A 24,542-nucleotide genomic window follows, 5' to 3' on the forward strand; every position below is an offset into this window, starting at 1 on the left:
TGGCAGAACCCACTTGTTTTTCTGTTCACCACCCGGATACCCACTGTAGGGAATGGAGGAGAAAGACTAAATATAACTCTCCCCTTTTCCCCACTACCTATCTGGGTCCAAGTCAATTCTAGTTAAGTGCCTGGAAAGTTGTCCTGTGTACATTCCTACTGTTATTTGTAGATGATTTAACCTAATTGCTGTTGATTTGCTAACTCTGCAGTGAGTGGTTTTAGCTTCCAGTACATAATATTAAAAAGGGAAAATATTTGCACACAGCTTGATATATATCTTCAGACAGTAAACTGAGGCTCCAGATGAATTAAAAAAATATATTTAAAGCATATGAGTCGGCATGTTGAACAAAGGTGATACATGGATTGCGATCAAAGCACAAGTTTGTTTTTACCTTCCACTGTTCCTTTGAACATTATTTCATGGGGATAATCATCCCTTTCCCCAAACTCCTAGTGGGTCCATGGATTTTCTTCCCACTTCAAGGTAATGGTCCCACTACCACTTAAATTTGCAAACACAGTTTTGTTTCAGAAATTGGCACTAGACACTTAGCAATCAAAATGCACAAATTTGCTTGGCATTAAGTCTTCTCCCCTCCACCTGTTTGAGCTCCCGTGTCCCTTGTGGATGCATTTCTATTTGGGGACCCTATATAGCTCTTTTCACAGCCCTTGGGCAGCTTACATAAACCTCTTTCCTCTTCCTGCTGGTGTCTCTTGCCCTTTCCAGAGAGCCTCGTGTGGCAGGACCAAGACAACCCCATCCAACCCTCTTTCCAGCAGGGCCCACATTTGGTCCCATGCTCTGGCAAATTTGGAGTGTGAGGTAGAGACTCCAGCTTGGTCAACAGAAGGCATTCTAAACACAGAAAACAGCCATGCATGAGGAAAGGGGCCACTGGAGCCAAAGAGAATAATGGAAGTCTCCTTAGAAGCCATCTCTTCATTGCTGGGCTTTACTGAATGAGAAATGGAGGGCAAAGGAATGATTAGTCCAATAGGCTGATGACAGACTAAGAAAAGAAGCCAAGCATCTCGGGCCCTTCTATCACACTACTCCTCAAAGTAAATTTTTAAACGTCTGTGTCTTTGTTATACTTCAGTAAAAAGCAAAATCAACATATGGGCTAAGATGAGGGATATTTAACATGTCACATCATTGCGTTGGGTTTTTGTGCCTTCTCACCATGTCTCATGTACATGATGACCATTCTTCTGGAAATGAAGTTTTGGGTACATTGCCTGACAAGTACAAGTATACCAATGGGCACAACAGGACTGCCTACTATTAATACATGGGCTACCTGAGCAAGATCTAGGATGAACAGTCCCTGGAATAGCAGTCATCATGTTTAAGGGCTGAGAGTTCCACAGGGAATTCAGCAGAGATGGTCAGTTTGCCCTGCTTTCCCAAAGCAAAGCACAGAGTTCAGTGGTTACTCTGTGAGGTTTAAAGAAGTGAGGATCTTAAGGTTAGACATGATAGAAGACTGCAGTACACTTATCCCAAAAGCTGCAAGGTGTGGCCAAAAAAAAAAACAAAAACAAAAAGAAAACAAAGTAATTCCAATCTCAAAAACCTGGTATGTTAGGTAGCACTTTCATCTGTATTTTATAGGTAAAGAAACCGAGGCCCAGAGATGTAAAGTGATGTATTCATAGGGTTATTAGTTGCAAAAGTCAGACTTAAACTCAGACTCCTTTCCAGAGTTGTCCCTCTCTGTGCATTTGCATCTCAACAAGGACCAAAGACTTCAGTGAATGATGCAGAATTCAAATCAGGGATTGCAGGAGATATCTGAGAGACTGGAGCCCTGGGGCCCTCCCAGGGTCCCTGAAAAGCCAGCACAGAAGGAAGCTGTGGATAACACCCACCTGGAAATCAGTCTTGTCCTGAGGGGTAGCACTGCAGCGCCACTCCTTGGCTGCCCTGAGCTGCCTCCCAACCAAGTCCAAAGCCTGTCTTCCTTCAGAACCAGGTCTTCTGAATTGCTTTCTGAGGGCTCATTCCTACTCTTCAATAGATTAGGTGCAAACACTCTGAGTAAACAAAATAAAATTTCTCTACCACTGGCAGCCCACTGCTAACTGCTACACTGGATGGTTTTCTTTTAGTTAATAATTCAATTGCCGAAAAGAGGGGGGTACTTGGTAGAGACTTGGCTCCAGCTGCAAATCAAGTTCAGAACCCAGAGGAACTTGAAAGAACTCCCAGAGCCCACAGTGGCTTTTCAGTGTAGGCTGTGTTTACTCAGGACCCAGCCCACAACCTCCGTAGCCCTGAAGGCAGCCTGCGTGTAAATGCTACACTATGCAGTGATTTTTCAGTTATGTGGCTTCGGACTGGAGGCAGATGATTTGTGAGACTGCTTTGGATCCATCGAGTTTTAAACCTACATTGGCTGGCATATATTGCTTTTGCGGCTCACTTATTCATCCTTCTGCTCATCGAAGCTTAATTAAATGCCCCCTATATGCTAGGCACTGTACTAGCTACCAAAGATAGAACATAAATGGACATGGTTGCCCTGAAAAGATGTTAAGAAGAGATCCATGCAACCCCTTGGCAAGTTCCTTATTTTACTGAGACCATCTCCATGGCCCTCGACATGCTCTTTACTTGGGGTCCTTGGATGAGCTAACCCCACAGGTCTGGTGTATGCTGAACTCATCAAACAGAGGTTGGGAACCTACCATGAACCAGGCACTTCTCAAGGCACCAGAGATAAAAACACAGAAAATACAAGGTCTTTGTCCTCAAGGACATTCAGACAAGTGGGAGAGACAGATCTGTAGAACAACTGTTCCATTAAAGAGCCATGATTACTGAGGCAACTCTTCAGGGTACATGGGGAGCACAAAGGAGAGAATCGTCAGTGGAGAGACTGGACTAGTCACAAAAAAGACTTCTCAGAGGGAGATGATGCTAGTATTAAGTCAAGAAAGATGAGTAAGCATTCAGGTACGTGGGCTGAGGGAAACAGAGTGCCCACAATACCATGGAAAGTATGCACTCATTCATTTATCAGACATTCATTGAGGACTTATTATGTGCCAGGCACTGGGATAGGGGCTGTGGTAGACGCTGGGATAAAGAGATGGTGAGACACTGCCCCAGCCCTCTGGAAACTTATTCTCCAGGAAAAGGAAAGAACCCATAACAATAATCACAACACAGTGACCCACACTGTATAGTCACAAGGTGTTCGAGAGGTTACTTATAGTTTCTTTCTCATACCCGGATATATAATGTAGCAAAAGCACTCAAACTACCTACTAAGTGCTCACTTTTCTCCCTGACCTGCTGACTGTTGGCCTCATGGATCTTACAGGCCACTGAAAAACTGCCTAGTAAATTGAGTGGTTGGCAAGGCTTTGAATACTTTTCCCACCAAGACCAGAGACCATGAGGAGTGAGCTGTCCCTAGCTCCTTGTGTCTGAGCACACTTGATTTATGTCACTGATCATTCTGCATACTGTCCTTCAAAGGGAGAAGTTGGTTACGTGGCATCAGAAAACGATCAGGGAAAATGAGATGGGTCACTGCTTATCGTTCATGTTTAATCATGTTTTCAAGCGAGAATTGCACATGCATCTCACCCACTACTAAATGAAAACATGCAGAAGCTAGGAGTGCAAAATTGAGGACCACCATTCTGGCTTATGTTAATTCTAGTGTTAAAAACACTTCTTTAGAAAATGAAAAATCTGGGTCAGGTATGAAAATGGATGGGACCCTGGGACAACAGGTGTAAACAGGAAGTATAAAACAGGATTTTTGGTCATTCAATGTTTCTTTCCTGTTTGCCAGAGCAAAAGCTGGAAAATATTATGGAATTATTGGAAAATATTAGTAGCTTATCTTCAAATTAATCAGGTGCTGATGCCAGTTGCAACTGCTCTTCCAGGTATATTGTCATTACTAGAATACATAAATACAGGCTTTGGCACCTGTTATGTTATTAACCCAGTAAATGGTTCATTTTTAATTCCTTCAGCCAGCAAGAATAGTAGCACATTTTCACTGTTTTATGTCAGGACTTTATCTAGAGAGAAACTGATAGCCACGTACTACCACCATGGATAAGAAGATACAACAGTTGTACAGCAAAGGAAACCATAAACAAAACAAAAAGACAACCTACCGCCTGAGAGAAAATATTTGCGAATGATGCAACAAGGACTTAATTTCCAAAATAAACAAACAGCTCATCAACTCAACAACAAAAAACCCAATCGAAAAATGGGCAGAAGATTTAAATAGATATTTCTCCAAAGAAGATATACAGATGGCCAACAGGCACATGAAAAGATGCTCAACATCACTAATCATTAGAGAAGTGAGGTACCACCTCGCATCAGTCAGAATGGCCATCATCAAAAAAGTCTACAAATGACAAATGCTAGAGAGGGTGTGGAGAAGAAGGAACCCTCCTACACTGTTGGTGGGAACATAAGTTGGTACAGCCACTATGGAGAACAGTATGGAGGTTCCTCATAAAACTAAAAATAGAGTTGCCATATGATCCAGCAATCCCACTCCTGGGCATACACTCAGAGAAAATTATAATTCAAAAAAGATACATGCATCCCTATGTTCATAGCAGCACTATACACAATAGTTAAGACATGGAAACAACCTAATGTCCATCGACAGATGAATGGATAAAGAAGATATGGTACGGACTTCCCTGGTGGTCCAGTGGTTAAGACTCTGTGCTTTCACTACAGGGGGCAAGAGCTTGACCCCTGATGGGGGAAGTTTCACATGCTGCGCAGCGTGGCCCAAAAAAAAAAGGAACATGTGGTATATATATACAATGGAATACTACTCAGCCATAAAAAAGAATGAAATAATGCCATTTGCAGCAACATGGATGGCCTAGAGATTATCATACTAAGTGAATAAGTCAGAAAGAGAAAGACAAATATCATATGATATCACTTACAGGTGGAATCTAAAATATGACACTAACGAACTTATCTATGAAACAGACTCACAGACATAGAGAAAAGACTTGTGGCTGCTGGGGTGGGGGGTTGGGGGAGGGATGGAGTGGGAGGCTGGGATTAGCTGATGGAAAATATTATATATAGAATGGATAAACAACAGGTCCTACTGCATAGCACCAGGAACTATATTCAATATCCTGTGATAAACCATAATGGAAAAGAATATTAAAAAGAATATATATATATATACGTATAACTGAATCCCTTTGCTATACACCAGAAACTAACACAACATTGTAAATCAACTATACTTCAGTAAAATAAATTTTGCAAAAAGAAGATACAATGGTTTAGGGACCATTTACTATGTGGAAACTCACAAGGCTTACAGTTTTGAAAGCAGTCCATAGCAATAGGGAACTCTGCAGTATCCAGGCTGCAGAGCAAACTGTGTTGCCACTTTGGCCTCATGCCATAAAAGACACAATACTTTAAATGTAGGTAGGGATGCCTTATGAAGCATGGGCAAACCACATAGTAGAATGGTGACGTAGACCCCTAGAGTTTTAGAGTATAATCATCTATTCTCCATTTGATAAGCAGTTCCTACCTCGCAATTGGGCCCTGGTAGAGACTGACTGCTTGACCATGTGAGTATGAGACCTTACATGAATGGGGCATTTTGAACTACAGAGCGGAATTCCACTGTCAAATGGAAATGGAGTATACAAGAGCAGGCCTGAAAGGAACAAGTAAATTACATGAGCAGGTGGCTCAGATTCCAAGGCACTTGCTTCTACTGCTTTGCTACCTGTACCTCAACCCACATCTATGGACTCATGGGGAGTTTTACTTAACATAGGAGGGAAAAACTTGGGCCTGCTCTGTACTTGAGTGTCCATGGCGTGGCACTAGCCATCTCCACTCTGGTATAGAACTAAAAAACTGTCATGACAGAAAAGGAGAAACACTGTATGATTCCACTTATATGAGGTACCTAGAATAGTCAAATTCATAGAGACAGAAGGTTGAACGGAAGTTACCAGGAGCTGGAGGGAGGGAACGGAGGAATGGGAGTTAGTGTTTAATGGGGGCAAAGTTTCCATTGGGGATGATGAAAAAGTTCTGGAGACGGACAGGAGTGAAGGTTGCACAACAATGTGAATGTACTCAATGCCACAGAACCATACACTTACACATGGTTAAAGTGGTAAGTTTTATGTTATGTATATTTTACCACAATGAAAAAACCAGGAGCAAAAGAAAATCTTCCCAATGTGTGGAACTTTGGTTTACATGAAAGGAGAGATGGCCTTATTCATGGATCTGTACTAATTTATGGATAATGCCTAAAATAGCTGGTCGGAGACAGCTATTTCAACACTGAAAAACTGAGAATAAGATGTCAGTATGGGGGGACTTCCTTGGAGGTCCAGTGGTTAAGACTCCACGCTTCCACTGCAGGGGGCGCAGGTTCAATCCCTGGTCAGGGAACTAAGATCCCACATGCCGCCCCGCAGCCAAAAAGAAAGTCAGTCTGGACATCTTGGAATGAGCAGCCTGGCAATGTGTATGTAGCCTACGCCACCCCCCCACAAGAGGAATTCAATGAAGAAGTTACCCCTAATAATCAGGTGGCACCTTGGAGGACTGGACCCATTCTCTGGCTGTCAGCTACCTCTGTCTCCAGCCACATCTGCACTTGTGTAATGGAACCATGTACGTAGGGGTCATGGTGGCAGAGATGGAGGCCATGCAGGAATGCAATTAACACAAACTTCTCTTCTTCCTCAGAGTTGATCTGGTTACCACCCCTGCTGAGCATCCAATGTGCCAACAGCAGAAGCCACCATGAGTCCCCACAAGACATCATTCCCTAGCTGGCCCTTCCTGTTATGTGGGGGAAGTTGTTTATATGGGATCCCTTTTTTTTTCCACAGGGGTCACAATTACTTGTCCTCATTGGAATAGATCCTTACTTTAGATATGATTTTGCCTTCTTTGCCTGCCTTGCTTCTACCAGCATGATATCGTGGACTCATAGAATGCCTCATCTATTGCCATGGAATCGCACATTACATCATCTATAACCAAGAAACTGATTTTTCAGCAAAGGCACTATGGCAATGGCATCATGCCCATGAGTTTTACTCTATGCCCCATCACCCAGAAGCAGATGGCTTGATAGAAAGGTGAGGTCACAGGGTACTAGCTGAGCCAATACCCTGAGAGGTTAGGGCACTCGCCCAGGATACAGTATATGCCTTAAGCCAGCAGCCAATATATGGTGTCATTTCTCTTACAGACAGAATACACCGTCTAAGAACCAATAAGTGGAAGTGGGAATGACCTTCCTTCTATTACATATAATAACCCACCTACCAAAGTTTTGCATGCCATCCCTACAACCTTTAGATTGGTGAATTGGAAGGTTTGGGTGGGCAAGGGAGACACACTTCCACCAGTAAACACACAGGCATCTGCCAGTAAATTGGAAGCTAATATTGCTCTCCAACAGAAGGGAAGGTCACTCTACTGGCTGGTGACTGATCCTGATTACCAAGGGGAAAGTGGGTTGCTTCTACAAAATGCACGTATGGATGACTATGTCTAGATCCCAGGAATCTGTCCAATAGCAACAGTCAATGAGAAACCATGGCAAACTAATAAAGATAGGTCCTCAGAAGGAATGAACGTTTGGATCCCTCGCACCCGTTAAAAAAAGTCATGTCGGCCAAGGTGCTCTGAGGGTGGAAGGGAAATATTGCAATGATTATCAAATAATACCTCTTGGCCAGTTACGGGAGCAAGGATTGTGGTTTCTATATTTTATGATAAGGGTTTACTTTTCACCGTTTCTCTTTATGTGAAACAGCACTTATGTGAAAATAACCAGTGATAGTGGTTAATATTACTGTTTTAGCTCCAAGTGAGACTTTGAATTGACACATTCCCAGATCATACAGAAACTGACAGAACTTTGTGCTTCCCCTGTTTTGTTCCAAATTATGTTCATCCAAATGAAAGAAGAGAATAAATGGACTGTGCTGGTTGTTTTCCAACTGCCTCTCCAGATCCACTCTCTACCCTCCCCTGCCTGACTCTGTGCCCTGGGAGAATGACCTCTGAGGACTGTGGCACCTGTGCTCCTTTGCCGTCCAGCTGTCAAATGGTTCAGCCACCAGGAGGCATCAGGAGGAATCTAAAGGGCAGAAGGAGAGAGAGATTGGGGTATTTCTTCCTCACTCCCTCCCTACCATACCACTGGCAGCAACTGTGTTCCTCTACCTGTGGTTAACCTCTCCTTTCAGGCAGCCCCATTCATGACCATGCTCCTGCTGGATTTTGATAACACCTCCAACTCCCCTCATACCTTCAGGCCTCACAGTGGTAACCCTTCCTGCTGTTGACAGTCCCAAGGGCTTTACCATCCCTTATTGGTTCTCTCAACCCTGCCCGTGTTTCTGTCTGTGGTCCTTTCATTAAACTCTTTTCTGTTAAACTTATTTACTCTTCAGGGCAAGAACTGAACTCATTACTCTTGAAATATTTGTTATTAAGGTATAAATAGCATTCAACAAAATGCACAGATTTTAAGTGTACGGTTTAGTGAGGTCTGAGAAGTGTATACACTCGGGTGATGGCCATCCTCATCAAGATACAGAATGTTCTCATTACATCAGAAGTGTGTTCCCACCTCCTCAAAGGCAACCACGGTATTGTTTCCACCACAGATTAGTTCTGCCCCTTTGTGAACTTCATATAAAAATGGAATCATACAGGGACTTCCCTGGCGCTTCCACTGCAGGGGGAGCGGGTTCCATCCCTGGTCAGGGAAGTTCTGCATGCCACGCGGTGTGGCAAAAAAAAGAGAGAGAGAGAGAGAGAGAGAGAGAGAGAGAGAGAGAGAAAGGAAATCATACAGTATGAACTCTTTTACTAAAGCTTCTTTCACTCATCATATTTTTGAGATTCATCCACGTTATTGAGTGCATCAGTATTTCCTTCCTCTTACTGATGAAGAGTATTCTCTATTGCATAAACATGACAGCGTTTGTTTTTCTGTTCGTTGGTTGATGACATTTGGGTTGCTTCCAGTTTTTAATTATTGTGAATAAAGCTGCTATGAAATTTGGGTATAAATCTTTTTGTGCACATATGTTTTCATTTCTTTTGGATATACACCCAGGAGCGGAATTCTGTGTCTTCAAGGAGGTGTATTTTAACTTTATATGAAACAGACAAACAGTTCTCTAAAGCAATTGTACCAAATAAACCTTTAGAGCGTGCCATCTCCCCAAATCAGGACAGGGCAGGACGGGTCTGAATAAAGACAAACTTTAAAATTTCATTAGAATTCGGTAGTAATATCCAATTGACTATTCTGAAAGCGATAGTAGGCACAGCTCCTGAAGGAATCAATGCATAGTTCCTGCAGGTGCCTTCTGCCCCCTCCCCTCCATTCTCAGCAATAACCAGGCTTTCAAAGGTCCCCTCCAGCCCAGACATGTGAATTCTCACTCCTCAGGTTACCAGCTAGCTGTTGCAAGATGAATAGTTAAGTAAATTAATTTACACTCACATGTGAATGATTGTCAGGCCTTTTAGGGAAGGGGAGTCTCGCTATTCCGTGCGTTTCACTCCTCAGAGTGAGGCTGGCAAGTTAGAGCTTTCTTTTTCGTAAAAATGTTCTTCCTCTACAGGAGGACGCCAGCTGCAAAGTCAAGAGGCAGAGTACAGAGTTAGGCATCAGTTTTTCACGGTCCTCCCGGGGCGAGAGGGTGTGGGGTGGGTTGGCCTCTCAGACTGCGTCACCCTTTCGCAGAGGGTCCCCAGGCAGGCGGGGGTTCCCTGCAGCGGGCTCTCCGCTCTCCCCGCCTCCACGCGCCCTTCCGCTCTGCCCCGGAGGCACCCAGGGAGCTCGCCGTTCGTTCGGCTCAGCCTCTTTTGGCACCGAGGCCCCCAGGTGCCCAGCACGAAGGCGGAGCCCGGCTACAGCCGCCTCCCTGGCGCCGAGTACTGGACCCCCTGGGAGCTCGGGGCCCCAGCGTTGCGGATCTGGCATCCCCAGCCTCTCTGGCTCCCCGCGCTCCTCCCTGTCTGCGCGTCGGGCGCGAAGCCTGCGACGCGCGAACAGAGCACAGCACGCGGAGCTGAGTGGCGTGCGCGGCGCAGTGGCGCGGGCACCCCCGATTGCGGCACAGCCAGAGCCCGCGCTCCAGCCAGCGGCCCATGGACGTCCGGACCATGTCTGCCAAGGGACCCGGCTCCCGCACCCGGCTCTGGGCGGCGGCGCTGCTCCTGCTCGGCCTGCCAGGGCTCTCCGTGCGGGCGGAGGGTGAGTGTCTGGGGAGTGCCCGCGAGGCGGCGGGCCCGGGGTGGCGCGTGGGGAAAGTGAAGCTCGCCGGGGCTGCCCCCTCGGACGAGCCCGGAACACTACCAGCCTGGGAGGAAACAAGGAGCGCAGCTGTCCTGCGATCCCGCCTCCCTCTTGCAGCTCACCGAGTCCCCGCGCGCCCAAACGCCCCCACAGGGCCCCTGAACCACTCCTTAATGCACAAGAGAAAGCCTGTGCTTTGGTCCTGCAGGCCCACCTCTAGCTTTCCAAGATCTCCTTGAAAGGTCTTTAAAATGAAATCACGTCTAGGGTGCCCTGGAACCTCCTCTGCCGAGACATAATTTCCCACGTCTATTAAATGTGCTCCGAATGGCAAGGCCAGTGATTACAAGATTCCCTTGGCGTTTTAGCTTGGTCCGGGAAGATCTGAAAGATGAGTGGAAATCAGCTAGGCAAAAGAGAGAGGAGAGGGTCTTGGGGAGAGGAAATAGCACGTGCAAAGGTCCTGTGAGTCACAGGGGAAATGGGATAAATGACAGAGTGGCTGGAGCGGAAAGTTCAAGGTGAGGCTCTCCTTTGACAAGAAGCTAGACAGGGCTTCTCTGGTGGCGCGGTGGTTAAGAATCCGCCTGCCAATGCAGGGGACAGGGGTTCAGGCCCCGGTCCAGGGAGATCCCACATGTTGCGGAGCAACAAAGCCTGTGTGCCACAGCTACTGAGCCTGCGTTTTAGAGCCCGCAGGCCACAAGTACTGAGCCCACGTGCCACAACTACTGAAGCCCACATGCCTAGAGCCCAGTGCTCTGTGACAAAGAGAATCCACCGCAATGAGAAGCCCGCGCACCACAACGAAGAGTAGCCCAGTAGCCCCCACTCGCAGCAACTAGAGAAAGCCCACGCACAGCAACGAAGACCCAACACAGCCAAATATAAATAAATGAAATAAATACATGTAAAATATAATAAAAATAAAAAACATTTTTAAAAAGCTAGAGGAAATAGGTAAGGACCAGATTTTTGTGGGTTCTGAGAACTGACCCATCTTTCGTTTGTTTTTTCAACCTGAATTCAGCTTTCAATACTTCCCTAAACTTAGCAGGATCACAGCCTTAGATCAGTTCAGTTTCAAAAAGCTAATTCAGCTGTGTTTTGATTTTGGAACAAAACCCCGTTGACTTGGTGCAGAAGGATGTAAAAGAAAAGAAGCTAGCATGTTCTCACATCCATGAGGGGTTACTAGTAAATCCAAGCTTGGGACAAATTAGATTGATGAAGGAGAAAAACCCTCAGCTGATTTAGGATGCTTTGTATATTTTAAAATGTCATCGCTATTTAGCAAACAATATTGGGTGCAGAGAGAAGATCTGACAAAAAGAACCATGATGGTTAGGGAAAGGAGAAAGCAAGGGAAAAACCTCCAGATAGTAGCTTAGAATTTTGGGTTCTCTTTGTTCTAAGTGCCAGCTTGTAGAACTCTTTGCTCCTAATTAAGGATGACTGTCTTATTTCTCCATATGCTCAGAGAGAGTGTTAGAGGGGAAAACACTGTTAACTTTAAAGGCTCCTAGTGATCACTGTTAATTTTTAATTGAGATAAAATTCATGTAAAATTTACCATTTTAAAATGCACGATCCAAGTGTTTTTAGTACAGTCATCAACCATCACCACTCTCTCATTTCTGAAAATTTTCATCACCCAAAAAGAAATCCCATACCTAGTAGCAGCCAATCCACTGTTAATTCTTTTTTTTTTAATTCACTTATTTATTTATTTTTTGGCTGCACTGGGTCTTCGTTGATGTGCGAGGGCTTCCTCCAGTTGAGGCTAGCGGGGGCTACTTCGTCGTTGAGGTGCACAGGCTTCTCATTGCGGTGGCTTCTCTTTGTCGCGGAGCACTGGGCTCTAGGCGCACGGGCTTCAGTAGTAGTGGCACTCAGGCTCAGTAGTTGTGGCTCGCAGGCTCTAGAGCGCGGGCTCAGTAGTTGTGGCTCACGGGCTTAGCTGCTCCGCAGCACGTGGGATCTTCCCGGACCAGGGCTCGAACCCGTGTCCCCTACATTGGCAGGCAGATTCTTAACCACTGCACCACCAGGGAAGTCCCTGTTAATTCTTTACTGTAGTACTTTTTGGCCTGACATTGAGTCATGAAAATTAAGCTGATTTTAAAGAATGCAAGTAGAATAAATTGGAGCTAGTATTAACCTTTGAACAATGTATACTACTGTACCAATTTTAATTCCTTTTAAAGAAATATCTCTGCAACCCATGAGGCTTTAGAGTTTCACCCCACTATAACTGCTGAAGTGGAATGTCAGATGGGTATGGATCAATATTTTGTGCCTATCTGGCTTGATGTGGGTCATAGAAAATTTAAGACAGAAATATCATTGGATAAGGAGAAAGGAACGACAGCACCAGGCATATTTTCTTGTTAACACTTGCCAGAAGTGCCTCCGTTTCTCCCTTCTCCTTTCCTTCTCCCTTCTTCCGCAATGGAGAACTATAGGTAAATTTGCTTTCAAGAAACTCCATTTGCTGAGCTCCAACTTTTATAATAGAGCCATTGAAAAATTAGAACCTATTATGAAAGGATTCTTTTCTTTACTAAATATATGCTTAACTACCACTTTTCACATTTACGTATTTATGTGCTACAGTGATGGAAGGAGGAAGAAGAAATGTGCAGCTAAACTAATGTGTTAAGACATTTGAAGAGAGAGAATTTGGAGTTATTAAAAATTCCATAGACTTATTCAAAAATAAGTCAAACTCAAATGAAAAACATTTAGTTTTACATTGGACTAATCAAATGTGTATCTTATACATAAAAGAGACCTGCTACTGTAATTTTAAAACGCTTTTGAAACAGAAAAATCTTCACATTAACTGAATGCAAGTTAACTGTTTGAGTAAAGACTGCAGGAAAAGATTCATTAATGCAACAGATAATTTGAGTGTCTACCATATACTAGGTACTGTCCTTGCTGTTGAGGATACAGTGGTGAGGAGAAACAGGTCCTTGCTATCAGGGAGCTTAAAATCCAATGGGGGAGAGAGTCATTAAGCAAATAATTATATGAATGAAAATGTGAACTTGCGATTTTGATAAGTGATAAGATTAAAGGATGGAGGTATTATGAGGGCATATATTAGGAGATTTTTGACTTGGCATAGGAGGATCTGAAAGATAAGAATAAACTAGGCAAAGGGGGGAAGACAGAGGATCTGGATAGAGAATAACATGTACAGAGAAACTATGAGTGGCAGAGAAAGTGGGACATGTGTTAAGAAACAGAGTGATTGGAGCCCAGAGTCCAAGGTAGAAGTAGTTTGAGATGATGCTGGGGAAACTGATATGGGGCCAAGTTTTGTTTTAATCAAAAAAAGAGAGACTGATCAGGTTTGCATTTTGAGAAGCTCACGCTGAGAGTAGGAAGAATGGATGGCACCAGGGCAGGATTGGATATGGAGAGACCACGTAGGGTGCTATTTCACTTGTGCAGGTGAGAGAGGGTGGGGGTGGAGAGGAGGATGGGGTGAATGGAAAGGGTCTGGACTGAAGAGAAAAATGTGAGTCATCCATGTCAAGATGGCCTTTGAAACCATGTGTGTAAATGGAATCCTAGGGAAAAGTTTTACAATGAGAAGAGATGACCTACTTAATTTCTGTACAGATTTTTGTCACTTAAGTTAAAATGTTTTACTGCAACCTTGCTGAACTGTTCTAGTAGTTTTTCTAGTGGATTTCTTAGGATTTTCTATATGCAAGATCACATCATTTGCAAATATAGTTTTACTTCTTTCCAATCTGGATGGCTTTTATTTCATCTTCTTGCCTACTTGCCTTGGAGAGAATTGCCAGTACAATGTTGAACAGAAGTGGCAAGGGCAGACATCCTTGATCTTAGGGGAAGGTATTCAGTCTTTCACCACCAAGTGTGATGTTAGCTGTGGGATTTTTGTAGATGCTCTTTATCAGGTTGAAGATATTCCCCTCCCTTCTTAGTTTGTTGAATGTTTTTTTTATCATGAAAGGGTACTGAATTTTGTCAAGTGCCTTTCTGCATCTATTGAGATGATCATGTAGTTTTTGTCCTTTATTCTATTGATAAGTTGTATTATATTAATTGATTTTGGGATATAAACCAACCTTGTATTCCTGGGATAGATCCCACTTGGTCATGGTATATAATTTTTTTTTTATGCTGCTGGATTTAGTTTGCTAGTATTTTGTTGAGGGCTTTTGTGTCTATATTTATAAGAGATAATGGCCTGTAGTTTTCTTTTCTTGTGGTGTCTTTTGTCTGGTTTTGGCATTAGGGCAATGGTGGCCTCATAGAAAAAGCTGGGAGGTGTTGTTCCCTCCTGTTCTATTTTTTAGATGAGTTTATAGAGAATTGTTATCAAGTTCTTTTTAGCTATTTGGTAGAATTCATCAGTGAAGCCATCTGAACATGTGCGTTTCTTTGTGGGTAATTTTAAGTTACTAATTCAACTCTTTACTTGTTAAAGGTCTATTCAGATTTTCTATTTCTTCTTGAGTCAATTTCAGTAGTTTGTGTCTTTTTAGGAATTTTTCCATTTCATACGAGTTACCTAATTTTTGGCATACAGTTATTTGGGGGTTTTGGGGAGGATTTTTGGCCATGCCATGCGGCATGTGGGATCCTAGTTCCCCAACCAGGGATGGAACCTGCGTCCCCTGCACCGGAAGCACGGAGTCCCAACCACTGGACTGCCAGGGAAGTCTGGCATACAGTTGCTTATAGTAGTCCTTTATAATCTTTGTATTTCCATAAGGTTGGAGTAATAACTGCCCTCATATTCCTGTTTTAGTAATTCAAGTCTTCTTTTTTTTCTTGGTCATTTTAGCTAAACGTTTGTCAATTCTGTTGACCTTCCCAAAAACCAACTTTTGGTTTTACTGATTTTCTTTATTGTTTTTCCTTCTCTATTTCATTAATTTTTGCTTTAATTCTTATTATTTCCTTCTTCTGCTTGCTTTGGGTTTAGTTTGCTCTTCTTTTCCGTGTTTTCCAACAGGTTAGGATTTTTTTTTTTACATTTTTATTGGAGTATAATTGCTTTACAATGGTGTGTTAGTTTCTGCTTTATAACAAAGTGAATCAGTTATACATATACGTATATCCCCATATCTCTTCCCTCTTGCATCTCCCTCCTTCCCAACCTCCCTATCCCACCCTTCTAGCTGGTCACAAAGCACCGAGCTGATCTCGCTGTGCTATGCGACTGCTTCCCACTAGCTATCTATTTTACATTTGGTAGCGTATATATGTCCATATATACACTACCACTCTCTCACTTTGTCCCAGCTTACCCTTCCCCCTCCCCGTGTCCTCAAGTCCATTCTCTAGTAGGTCTGCATCTTTATTCCCGTCTTACCCCTAGGTTCTTCATGACCTTTTTTTTTTTTTAGATTCCATATATATGTGTTAGCATACGGTATTTGTTTTTCTCTTTCTGACTTACTTCACTCTGTATGACAGACTCTAGGTCCACCCACCTCACTACAAATAACTCAATTTCGTTTCTTTTTATGGCTGAGTAATATTCCATTGTATATATGTGCCACATCTTCTTTATCGATTCATTGTTGATAGACACTTAGGTTGCTTCCATGTCCTGGCTATTGTAAATACAGCTGCAGTGAACACTGTGGTACATGACTCTTTTTGAATTATGGTTTTCTCAGGGTATATGCCCAGTAGTGGGATTGCTGGGTCATATGGTAGTTCTATTTGTAGTTTTTTAAGGAACCTCCATACTGTTCTCCACAGTGGCTGTATCAATTTACATTCCCACCAACAGTGTATGAGGGTTCCCTTTTCTCCACACCCTCTCCAGCATTTATTGTTTGTAGATTTTTTGATGATGGCCATTCTGACTGGTGTGATAGGATTTTTATTTGAGATAATTTTTCTTATTTTAATGTGGGCATTTATAGTTATAAATTCCCCTCTATGCAGTGTATTAACTGCATCCCATAAGGTTTAGCATGTTTTGCCTTCATTCATCTCAAAATATTTTCTAATTTTGTGATTTCTCCTTGTCTCATCAGTTATTTAGAAGTGCTTGGTTTCATTTCTATTTATTTATGAATTTCCCAATTTATTTGTTATTAATTTCTAATTCTACCCCATAGTAATTAGAGAAAATACTTTGTACAATTATAATCCTTTTAAATTTATTATGGCTTATTTTACTGCCTAGCATATGGTCTACCCTGAAGAGTGTTCCACGCGCACTTGAGAAGAATGTGTATTCTGCTGCTGTTGGGTGCCATTTTATACAATCAATGTTCACTGTTATTTAACTGTGTATTGATTTTTTTCCCCCTTTCCATTCCATCTGGCCTCTCAAATAATTTTCTTTCTGCCTGAAATACTTCTTTTACTATTTCCTACAAGGAGGCTCTGGTGGTGGCAAACCACCTTGATTTTGGCTTATCTGAAAAAATACATTTGTTTCATCTTTGTTCTTTGAAATATATTTTCAGCGAGTATAGAATTCTAAATTTGCAGCTATTTTTTGCTAGTAATTGTATTCTTGCTTCCATTGCTATTGTTTTAGAAGACAGCAGTCAAACTGCTGCTACTTTGAAAGTATTCTCTCCCTTCTCTCTATCTGCTTTGACAATATTTTCTTTGTCTTTTCCATTTTGCAGCATCACTGGTATACATGTATTTATAGATATTTTTCATATTGGGATTTGTTGTTGAACTTATTCAATCTATGTATTGGAATATTTATCAGTTCTATAAAATTCACAGGCATTTTGTCTTTAGATATCACTTCCACCTCATTTTTTTCTCTCCTCTTTGGGAATTCTGATTAAAGTATATGTTAATCCTTATTCTTGGGACTCCCTGGTGGTGCAGTGGTTAAGAATCCACCTGCCAATGCAGGGGACATGGGTTTGAGCCCTGGTCTGGGAAGATCCCACATGCTGCAGAGCAACTAAGCCCATGCGTCACACTACTGAGCCTGTGCTCTACAGCCCACAAGCCTCAACTGCTGAGCCCACGTGCCACAACTACTGAAACCCGTGCGCCTAGAGCCCGTCTCCACAACACAAGAAGCTACTGCAATGAGAAGTCCATGCACTGCAACAAAGAGTAGCCCCTGCTCGCCACAACTAGAGAAAGCCCACACGCAGCAACAAAGACCCAACGTGGCCAAAAATTAATTAATTTTTAAAAAATCCTTATTCTTTCCTTCATGTCTCTTTATTATCTTAATATTTTCCATCTTTTCTTGTTTCTTTACTACATTTTGGATGATGTCTTCTGATTTCTTTTTTTTTTTAATATTTACTTATTTGGTTGCACTGGGTCTTAGTTGAGGCAAGTGGGCTCCTTAGTTGCAGCAGGTGGGCTCCTTAGTTGCAGCTCACAAGTTGCGGCTTGCCAGCTCCTTAGTTGCAGCACGCGGGCTCCTTAGTTGTGGCATGTGAACTCTTAGCTGCGGCATATGCATGTGGGATCTAGTTCCCTGACCAGTGATCGAACCTGGGCCCCCTGCATAGAGAGCATGGAGCCTTAACCACTGTACCACCAGGGAAGTCCCCTTCTGCTTTCTTTTTCAAGGTTAAGTTCTTTGTTTAAATGTGTCTGATATTCAGCCAAAAACATTTATTGCATCTTAAATTTATGATTGTATTTTTAATTTCTAGAAGTCCTATTTTGTGCTTTTTCAGATCAGCTAAGCACTTTTTATCATTTCCTATTCTTCGCAGATATTTTCAAACTTGTCTTTTATTTCTTTAAATATAGTAATCATGACTGTTCTATAATCTGTGCCTGTTAATACCAGTATTGGACTTATTTTTAGGTCAGTTTCTGCTACATGTGGTATCTGTTGCTTCTCACTCATGGTGCCTTGTTTCCTTGTACACTTCACTGTTTTTTACTTCGGTGGTCATAGCCTTTGAATAAGTATTTGTATGGGATTTCCTGAAGCATAAAATGGAGGGGTTTTTTTTCTCCAGAGAGGAGTTAGTTACAATTTTTCCTATCAGGTGTCTGGATAAATGTCAGTCTCAGGCCACTTTAAGCTAAATCCATGGCTTGAAGTGTCTTAGACATAAATTTTTGTTAGAACTACAATTCCAAATCAGGATTAGCACTTGGCCTCCTAACACCAAGACAGCTCATCCAACAGTTCTTGAGAATGAGGGAAGGGGATATTTTTTATCCTTGTTCACTCTTATCTTGAGACTATATAGGTATACCATATCTTCTTTATCCATTCATCTGTTGATGGACACTGAGGATGTTTCCATGTCTTGGCAATTGTAAATAATGCTGCTAAACATCTTTTTAAAAGGAAGATTTGAAGGGCTTATCCAGATAAACATGCCAGAACAGGCAGTTAAATTTTTTTTTAAGTTAACAGGTAAAAATAGATTCAAACACCAGTGTAACTGTCATCACAGTCCGGGGACGAATGCAGTGAGGTAGTTGCTGCACTTGGATCTTTAGGCAAGTGGGAAACTACAGTTCTGATGGGCACCTGCCAGAGGGTGAGTTTGCTGAGACTGAATTCCCGTGGATCCTAGAGTCAGCCTGTGTCCATGCTTGTCCTCACACAGGGAAGCTCTTTGTGCTGGAGTCTCAGAATGGCTCTCAGGGCCTGGAACTAGAGGCCGCTCGGCTTTCCTGCAAGAGCAGAGGCGCTCACCTGGTATCTGCGGACGAGCTGCGGAAGGTGGTGCGGGACTGTGCCTTCTCCGTGTGCACCACGGGCTGGGTGGCAGACGGCAGCCTGGGGTAAGTCAGGCCAGCTGGGGGCTCTCCTGCCAACTCACCCCACCTTGCCATCAGGGCTGATACGGGGCTCAACAGAGGTGCCAGGATAGACAGAGTGCAATGGGCTGTGGCTTCCAGTATATTCTTGTTTTGAGTTAAATATAAAAACAAAATGTTAAACAAAATATAAAAACAAAAATGTTAATAAAAACATTTTTCTGGGGTTCTGTCACAGTTTTTTCCTCTTTGTTATTCTGAATTTCCTTTTAAGTTACAAAAGAAAAAAATGCTTGTAAAAATTTCAAATAATACAGATATATATAAAGTGCAAAGTGAGTTTCTCTCTTCTTCCCCACCTCAGAGGTAATGACTCTTAACTATTTGATATATATTCTTTATCTCTTTTTCTCTGTGGATATTCATCTGCATCCATAGGAAGAGGAAGACGGTATTGAGGTTTTAAAATATAACCATGAGGGACTTCCCTGGCGGTCCAGTGGTTAAGACTCCACGCTTCCACTGCAGGGGGCACGGGTTCGATCCCTGCTCAGGAAACTAAGATCCTACATGCCCTGTGGCGCAGCCAAATAAATAAAAGTTGAGAGTCATCATATCAATTTTAAAAAATGATAAATTTAAATAAATTTTAAAAAATAAAATAAAATATGGCCACAAATTCTTTCACATTGCTCCCATTGAGAAGTGGGGTTTATGTCCTCTCCCTGTGAATCAGGGACAGCATAGTCCTGCCTCGACCAGTAGAATACAGCAGGAGTGATACTGTGTGACTTCTGAGGGTAGGTCGGAAAAACCCATGGTCAGATTTCCCGGGACACTTACTTTTGAGATGCTATCTGTGAAGTCCTAGGAAGCCCAGGCCACATGGAAATGCCTTATGTATGTACTCTCACCAATAGCCCCAACTGATGTCCCAGCCAATAGCCAGCATTAACTACCAGAAATGTGAGTGCAGATGCCTCCAGGTGATTCTAGCCCCCAGCTATTGACTTAGGCAGCCTGTGAGTCTTTCCAGCTCAGCCTTAGACATTACAGAGCAGAGACAAGCCTTTCCCGTTGTGCCCTATCTGAATTCCTGACCCATGGAATCCTTGTGGAGAAGTAATTCTGTGGCCAGCTAGGAGAAAACATCCCATTAGTGCTGTTAACTACTCCATCAGTCATAAACAGACAAGGCAGGAGCCACTCCACGTTTTCCTTCATGCCACAGGAATGTGAAAGAACAAATGGGCTCCGAAAACTACTTTGCTTGATAATGACCCTGAAGGTGTCTGGCTGGGAGATGGCCATAGAAAACACATGCAACCATGTTGATTCACATCTCCAAAGGTGCCACATGTAAAGCAGCAATTGAATAAAGAGAACAAATGAGGTTACTTCCAAAGCTTTTCAGTGAATCTGGAATTGTAGCCTCTCTGCTTTATATTTCACATCCAAGTTCCTAAATAGACAAAGTATGTCCCACGTATGCATGTTTCCATAACGCAGTCAAGTGTGGATATTTTTCATAACTCTGTCACTACCATTATATCAGATAACCAGGGTATTCTAAAGATTCTAAAGAGCCAGCTTGGAGCCAGGCTTAGGTCTCCCAGGCATTACAAATTGAAACTGAGTCATTGGAAAGGTTTGTCCTCTCTGGGTTTCCTGTAAGGTGTTAAGACATGTTAGTGGATCTCTAACTTGCTTAGATGCTATTTTTGTTGTTGTTGTTGGCCACGCTGCACAGCTTATGGGATCTCAGTTCCCTGACCAGGGGTGGAACTCCAGCCCTCAGTAGTAAGAGCGTGGAGTCTCTAATTCCCTTAGATGCTATTTCTTTAAAGTAAACACACTTACTTGATATATTTACTACATGACATATTAAAATAGTTTTCCATGTTAATGTTTCTGGAACCAAGAAGTATCTGACCATTAGTATGGACATTTCACTGTGCATCTTTCCTGCACAGCCATCTTCCCTCCCCACCAAAAACTAATTATTAAATGCATGGCGCATCTTGCAATTGATGGCATAGTAGCTACATAGATCTGATCTGTATCTCCATGAATTTATATTCAGTCTATACATATATCTAGAAGATGGAGATCTAGAATGGTGAATCTAGAATTTGGGGCTATTTGTCTTCTGGGAGCTTTTACAGATTTCATAAAGCGTGTCTGAAAAGCTGAGAAGCGACTTATATAGCCTCATAGGACTAGGAGAACAGAGATTTGAATTCAGGTTTTATGTATGTGGGGACCAAGGGAATCCTTTTGCTTAGGGTTGGAACATTGAAGGGCTGTACCCTAGGAGTCATAGTAAACTGGAACAAGTACACAGGCCCTCAAAGGAGCTGCAGCATAGCGTCGAATCCTCTGAAGCCATGAGTTTGGATTGAGATGATACTAGAGTTCCAGTGTTCCAGATAGGTAGCAGAACTGATTTTAAAAATCTTCTCTGGAGGAAAATAATATTATCCTAGACAATTTATTTCCACAAACTATTTTAGCAAATATAGGATTTGTCAAGCAAAACAAAATAAACAGTCACGTGAGGAGACAAGGCAACAAGATAAAAATAGCCAATAGAAACTCTAGATGTTAACACTGGTAGATGCAAACTTTAAAAGAACGCTTTAAAATGTTCAAAGATACAAAAGACAAAAAGGAGAATTTTGGAAGAAGACTGAAAAGTATAAAAATAACCAAATGAAAACTCTAGAAATGAAAAATACAGTAGCTGAAATTAAGAACTTAATGGATGGATCTAACAGCTGATTTTAAGAGTCAAAGACAAAATTAATGAACTGGAAGGTATTTCAGAGGAAGATGTCCAGAATAAAGAACAGAAGAAAAAAGGATGAAAATATAGAAGAAAGAGTACAAGGCAAAGAAGATGCATGTAACTGGAATTCCAAAAGGAAAAGAGAAAGAAGACGAAGCAAAAGCAATATGAGACTTAGCTACAACTGTGGAAAAACATCCACGCACAGATTCAAGAAGCCCTACAAAGCCCGAGTAGGATACATAAAATAATTTCACGACTTGGAACGACATGGTAAAACTGGTAAAAATCAAATATGAAGAAAAACTATTAAAAGTAATAATAAGAAAGAGTACCTTCAAAGGAGCAACAATAAACTGACAATGAAAGCCCCAAGACGACTGAATGAGGCCCTCAAAGTGCTGAAAGGTAATTACTGCCAACCTAGAATTCTATACCCAGCAAAAATATCTTCCAAGAATAAAGGTAAAATAAAGAATTTTCAGACAGACAAAAGGTGAGAGAATTCATCATACATGATCTGCACTAAAAAAAACCCAACACTGAAGGGTGTTCTTCAGGCAGGAGGAAAATAATTGCAGGTGGATGGCTGGAGATGCCAAAAGGGATGAGTGGAAAAAGTAAATGGGGGGGGGGTGAATGTACAGATGGTCCCTGACTTATGGTGGTTCAACTTACATTTTTTTTTAACTTTATGATGGTGCAAAAACATTATGCATTCAACAGAAACTGTTCTTCAAATTGTGAATTTTGATCTCTTCCCAGGCTAGTGATATACTGTCTGATACTCTCTCATGATGCTGGGCAGTGAAGTAAGCTGCAGCCCCCAGTCAGCCATGTGATCACGAGAGTAAACAACCGATACACTTATAACCATTCTGTACCAAGACAACCATTCTGCTTTTTCACTTTCAGTATAGCATTCAATAAATTACATGAGATATTCAATGCTTTATTGTAAAATAGACTTTGTGTTAGATGATTTTACCCAGCTGTAGGCTAAAGTAAGTGTTTTGAGCACATTTAAGGTAGGCTAGGCTAAGCTCTGATGTTCAGTAGGTTTTGTGTGTTATATGCATTTTTGCCTTACCATATTTTCAACTTACAATGAGCTTTGGGAGATATAACCCCGCTGTAAGTCGAGGAAGATCTATAATTATATAAAGCAGTAACAGTAATACTAAACACTAAAAAATGGTATATCAGTCAGGAAGTGTTTTAAGTATGTTAATACATAGTATTTTAAATTGTGTTGTTGGGAAAGAGAGTAAAAGTAACATTAGGGCTTCCCTGGTGGCGCAGTGGTTGAGAGTCCGCCTGCCGATTCAGGGGACACGGGTTCGTGCCCCGGTCCAGGAAGATCCCACATCCCGCGGAGCAGCTGGGCCCGTAAGCCATGGCCGCTGAGCCTGCGCGTCCGGAGCCTGTGCTCCGCAACAGGAGAGGCCACAACAGTGAGAGGCCCATGTACCGCAAAAAAAAAAAAAAAGTAACATTAAATTTTAATAAGTCAAGGAAGAGTGTTATAACCTCTGTGGTAACCACTAAAAGAATAGTAAAAGAACATATAACTTCCAAACCAATACAGAAGAAAAAGAGATTGCCAAAAAGGAATTCAAACAATCAAAATACGGGAAAGAAAAGAGAGGAAGAAAGGAAGAAGAATGGGCAGAACTAATAGAAATATGGCAGATTTAAATTCAAAGAGGTCTGTTATTAAATTAAGCAGATGTGATGTTCTAATTAGAAAACAAGGACCACCAGGTGGATTTTTTAAAGTTCTACTATTTGTTGTTTACAAAAGATATCCTTAAATAAATCATGGGGCAAAAATAAATTATAATGGAAATTTACATACATGTAGAAATGAATGATATTAAAATATAAGATACTCAAACTCATGGGATGCCACTAGTGCTATACCTGGAGGAAAATGTAAAGCGTTAAATGCTTGTGTTAGAAAAGCAAAGAGGCTGAAGGTTCATGAACCAATGATCCATCTTAAGAAATCCGAAAATAACAGCAAAACAAACCCCCTCAAAAGAAGAGAACTAATAAAGAGAATTTTATGAAATAAAAACCAAGTGTATACTAAAAGAGATCAACAATGTATTGCCCCTGAATCTTGAATTGATATATGTGACCTCAACTCAAGTACCACCTATAACTTCCTGCTTTTAGACTTCTGGGGAGAGTATTGATACTTCATCATATTGATACTTTCAGCCAAAACTGAATCAGGAAAATCTCTGCTGATTCAGAGCTGACAGCAGAAAAGAATTCTTTCCCAGTTTTGGTTAGTTCTCCTAACCCAGTGTCTTCTTTGTCTGTTTTAGGACAACCATGTGTAGCAAGGGGAGTGGTGAACAGCAAATCATGAGAGCTGTCGATGTGCGAATTGAAAGCAACCCAGTTCCTGGTGGCACATACAATGCCCTGTGTATTAAGGATGAAGGTCAGTGCCAGAGCCTTTGTAAAGGTTTCAGAGGGTGTGCTCGTGGGGGTTGACCTCTTAGGTAGTGTTCTCTAGAAACTGACCTTAAGATGAGGATTCACTGAACATCATGAATCAGGAAGACTTCCAAAGAAAAGCCAACATGGCAGTGGGGAAGTGGACAGGGAAAGGAAGGGGGAAGGCAATGGTGCAGCACTAAGCAAAGTCCACAGTGGCTGTGAGGTGGGGGGGTAACT

At 42.1% G+C, this 24,542-nt stretch overlaps 1 protein-coding gene across 1 annotated transcript in view; it reads left to right on the top strand.

Moving 5' to 3' along the window:
- Positions 1 to 10,008: 10,008 nt before the first annotated feature.
- Positions 10,009 to 24,542, top strand: part of SUSD5 (sushi domain containing 5) — a 39,606-nt gene continuing 25,072 nt past the window's right edge. The window contains exons 1-3 of the mRNA XM_060164084.1: positions 10,009 to 10,297; positions 18,910 to 19,087; positions 24,188 to 24,306. Of these exons, the coding sequence (XP_060020067.1) occupies positions 10,192 to 10,297; positions 18,910 to 19,087; positions 24,188 to 24,306 (403 nt within the window). The 5' untranslated portion in view covers positions 10,009 to 10,191. The remainder of the gene's footprint in view (positions 10,298 to 18,909; positions 19,088 to 24,187; positions 24,307 to 24,542) is intronic.

Source organism: Lagenorhynchus albirostris, chromosome 10 (assembly GCF_949774975.1).
Source record: "Lagenorhynchus albirostris chromosome 10, mLagAlb1.1, whole genome shotgun sequence".
Taxonomy (NCBI): Eukaryota; Metazoa; Chordata; class Mammalia; order Artiodactyla; family Delphinidae; genus Lagenorhynchus; species Lagenorhynchus albirostris.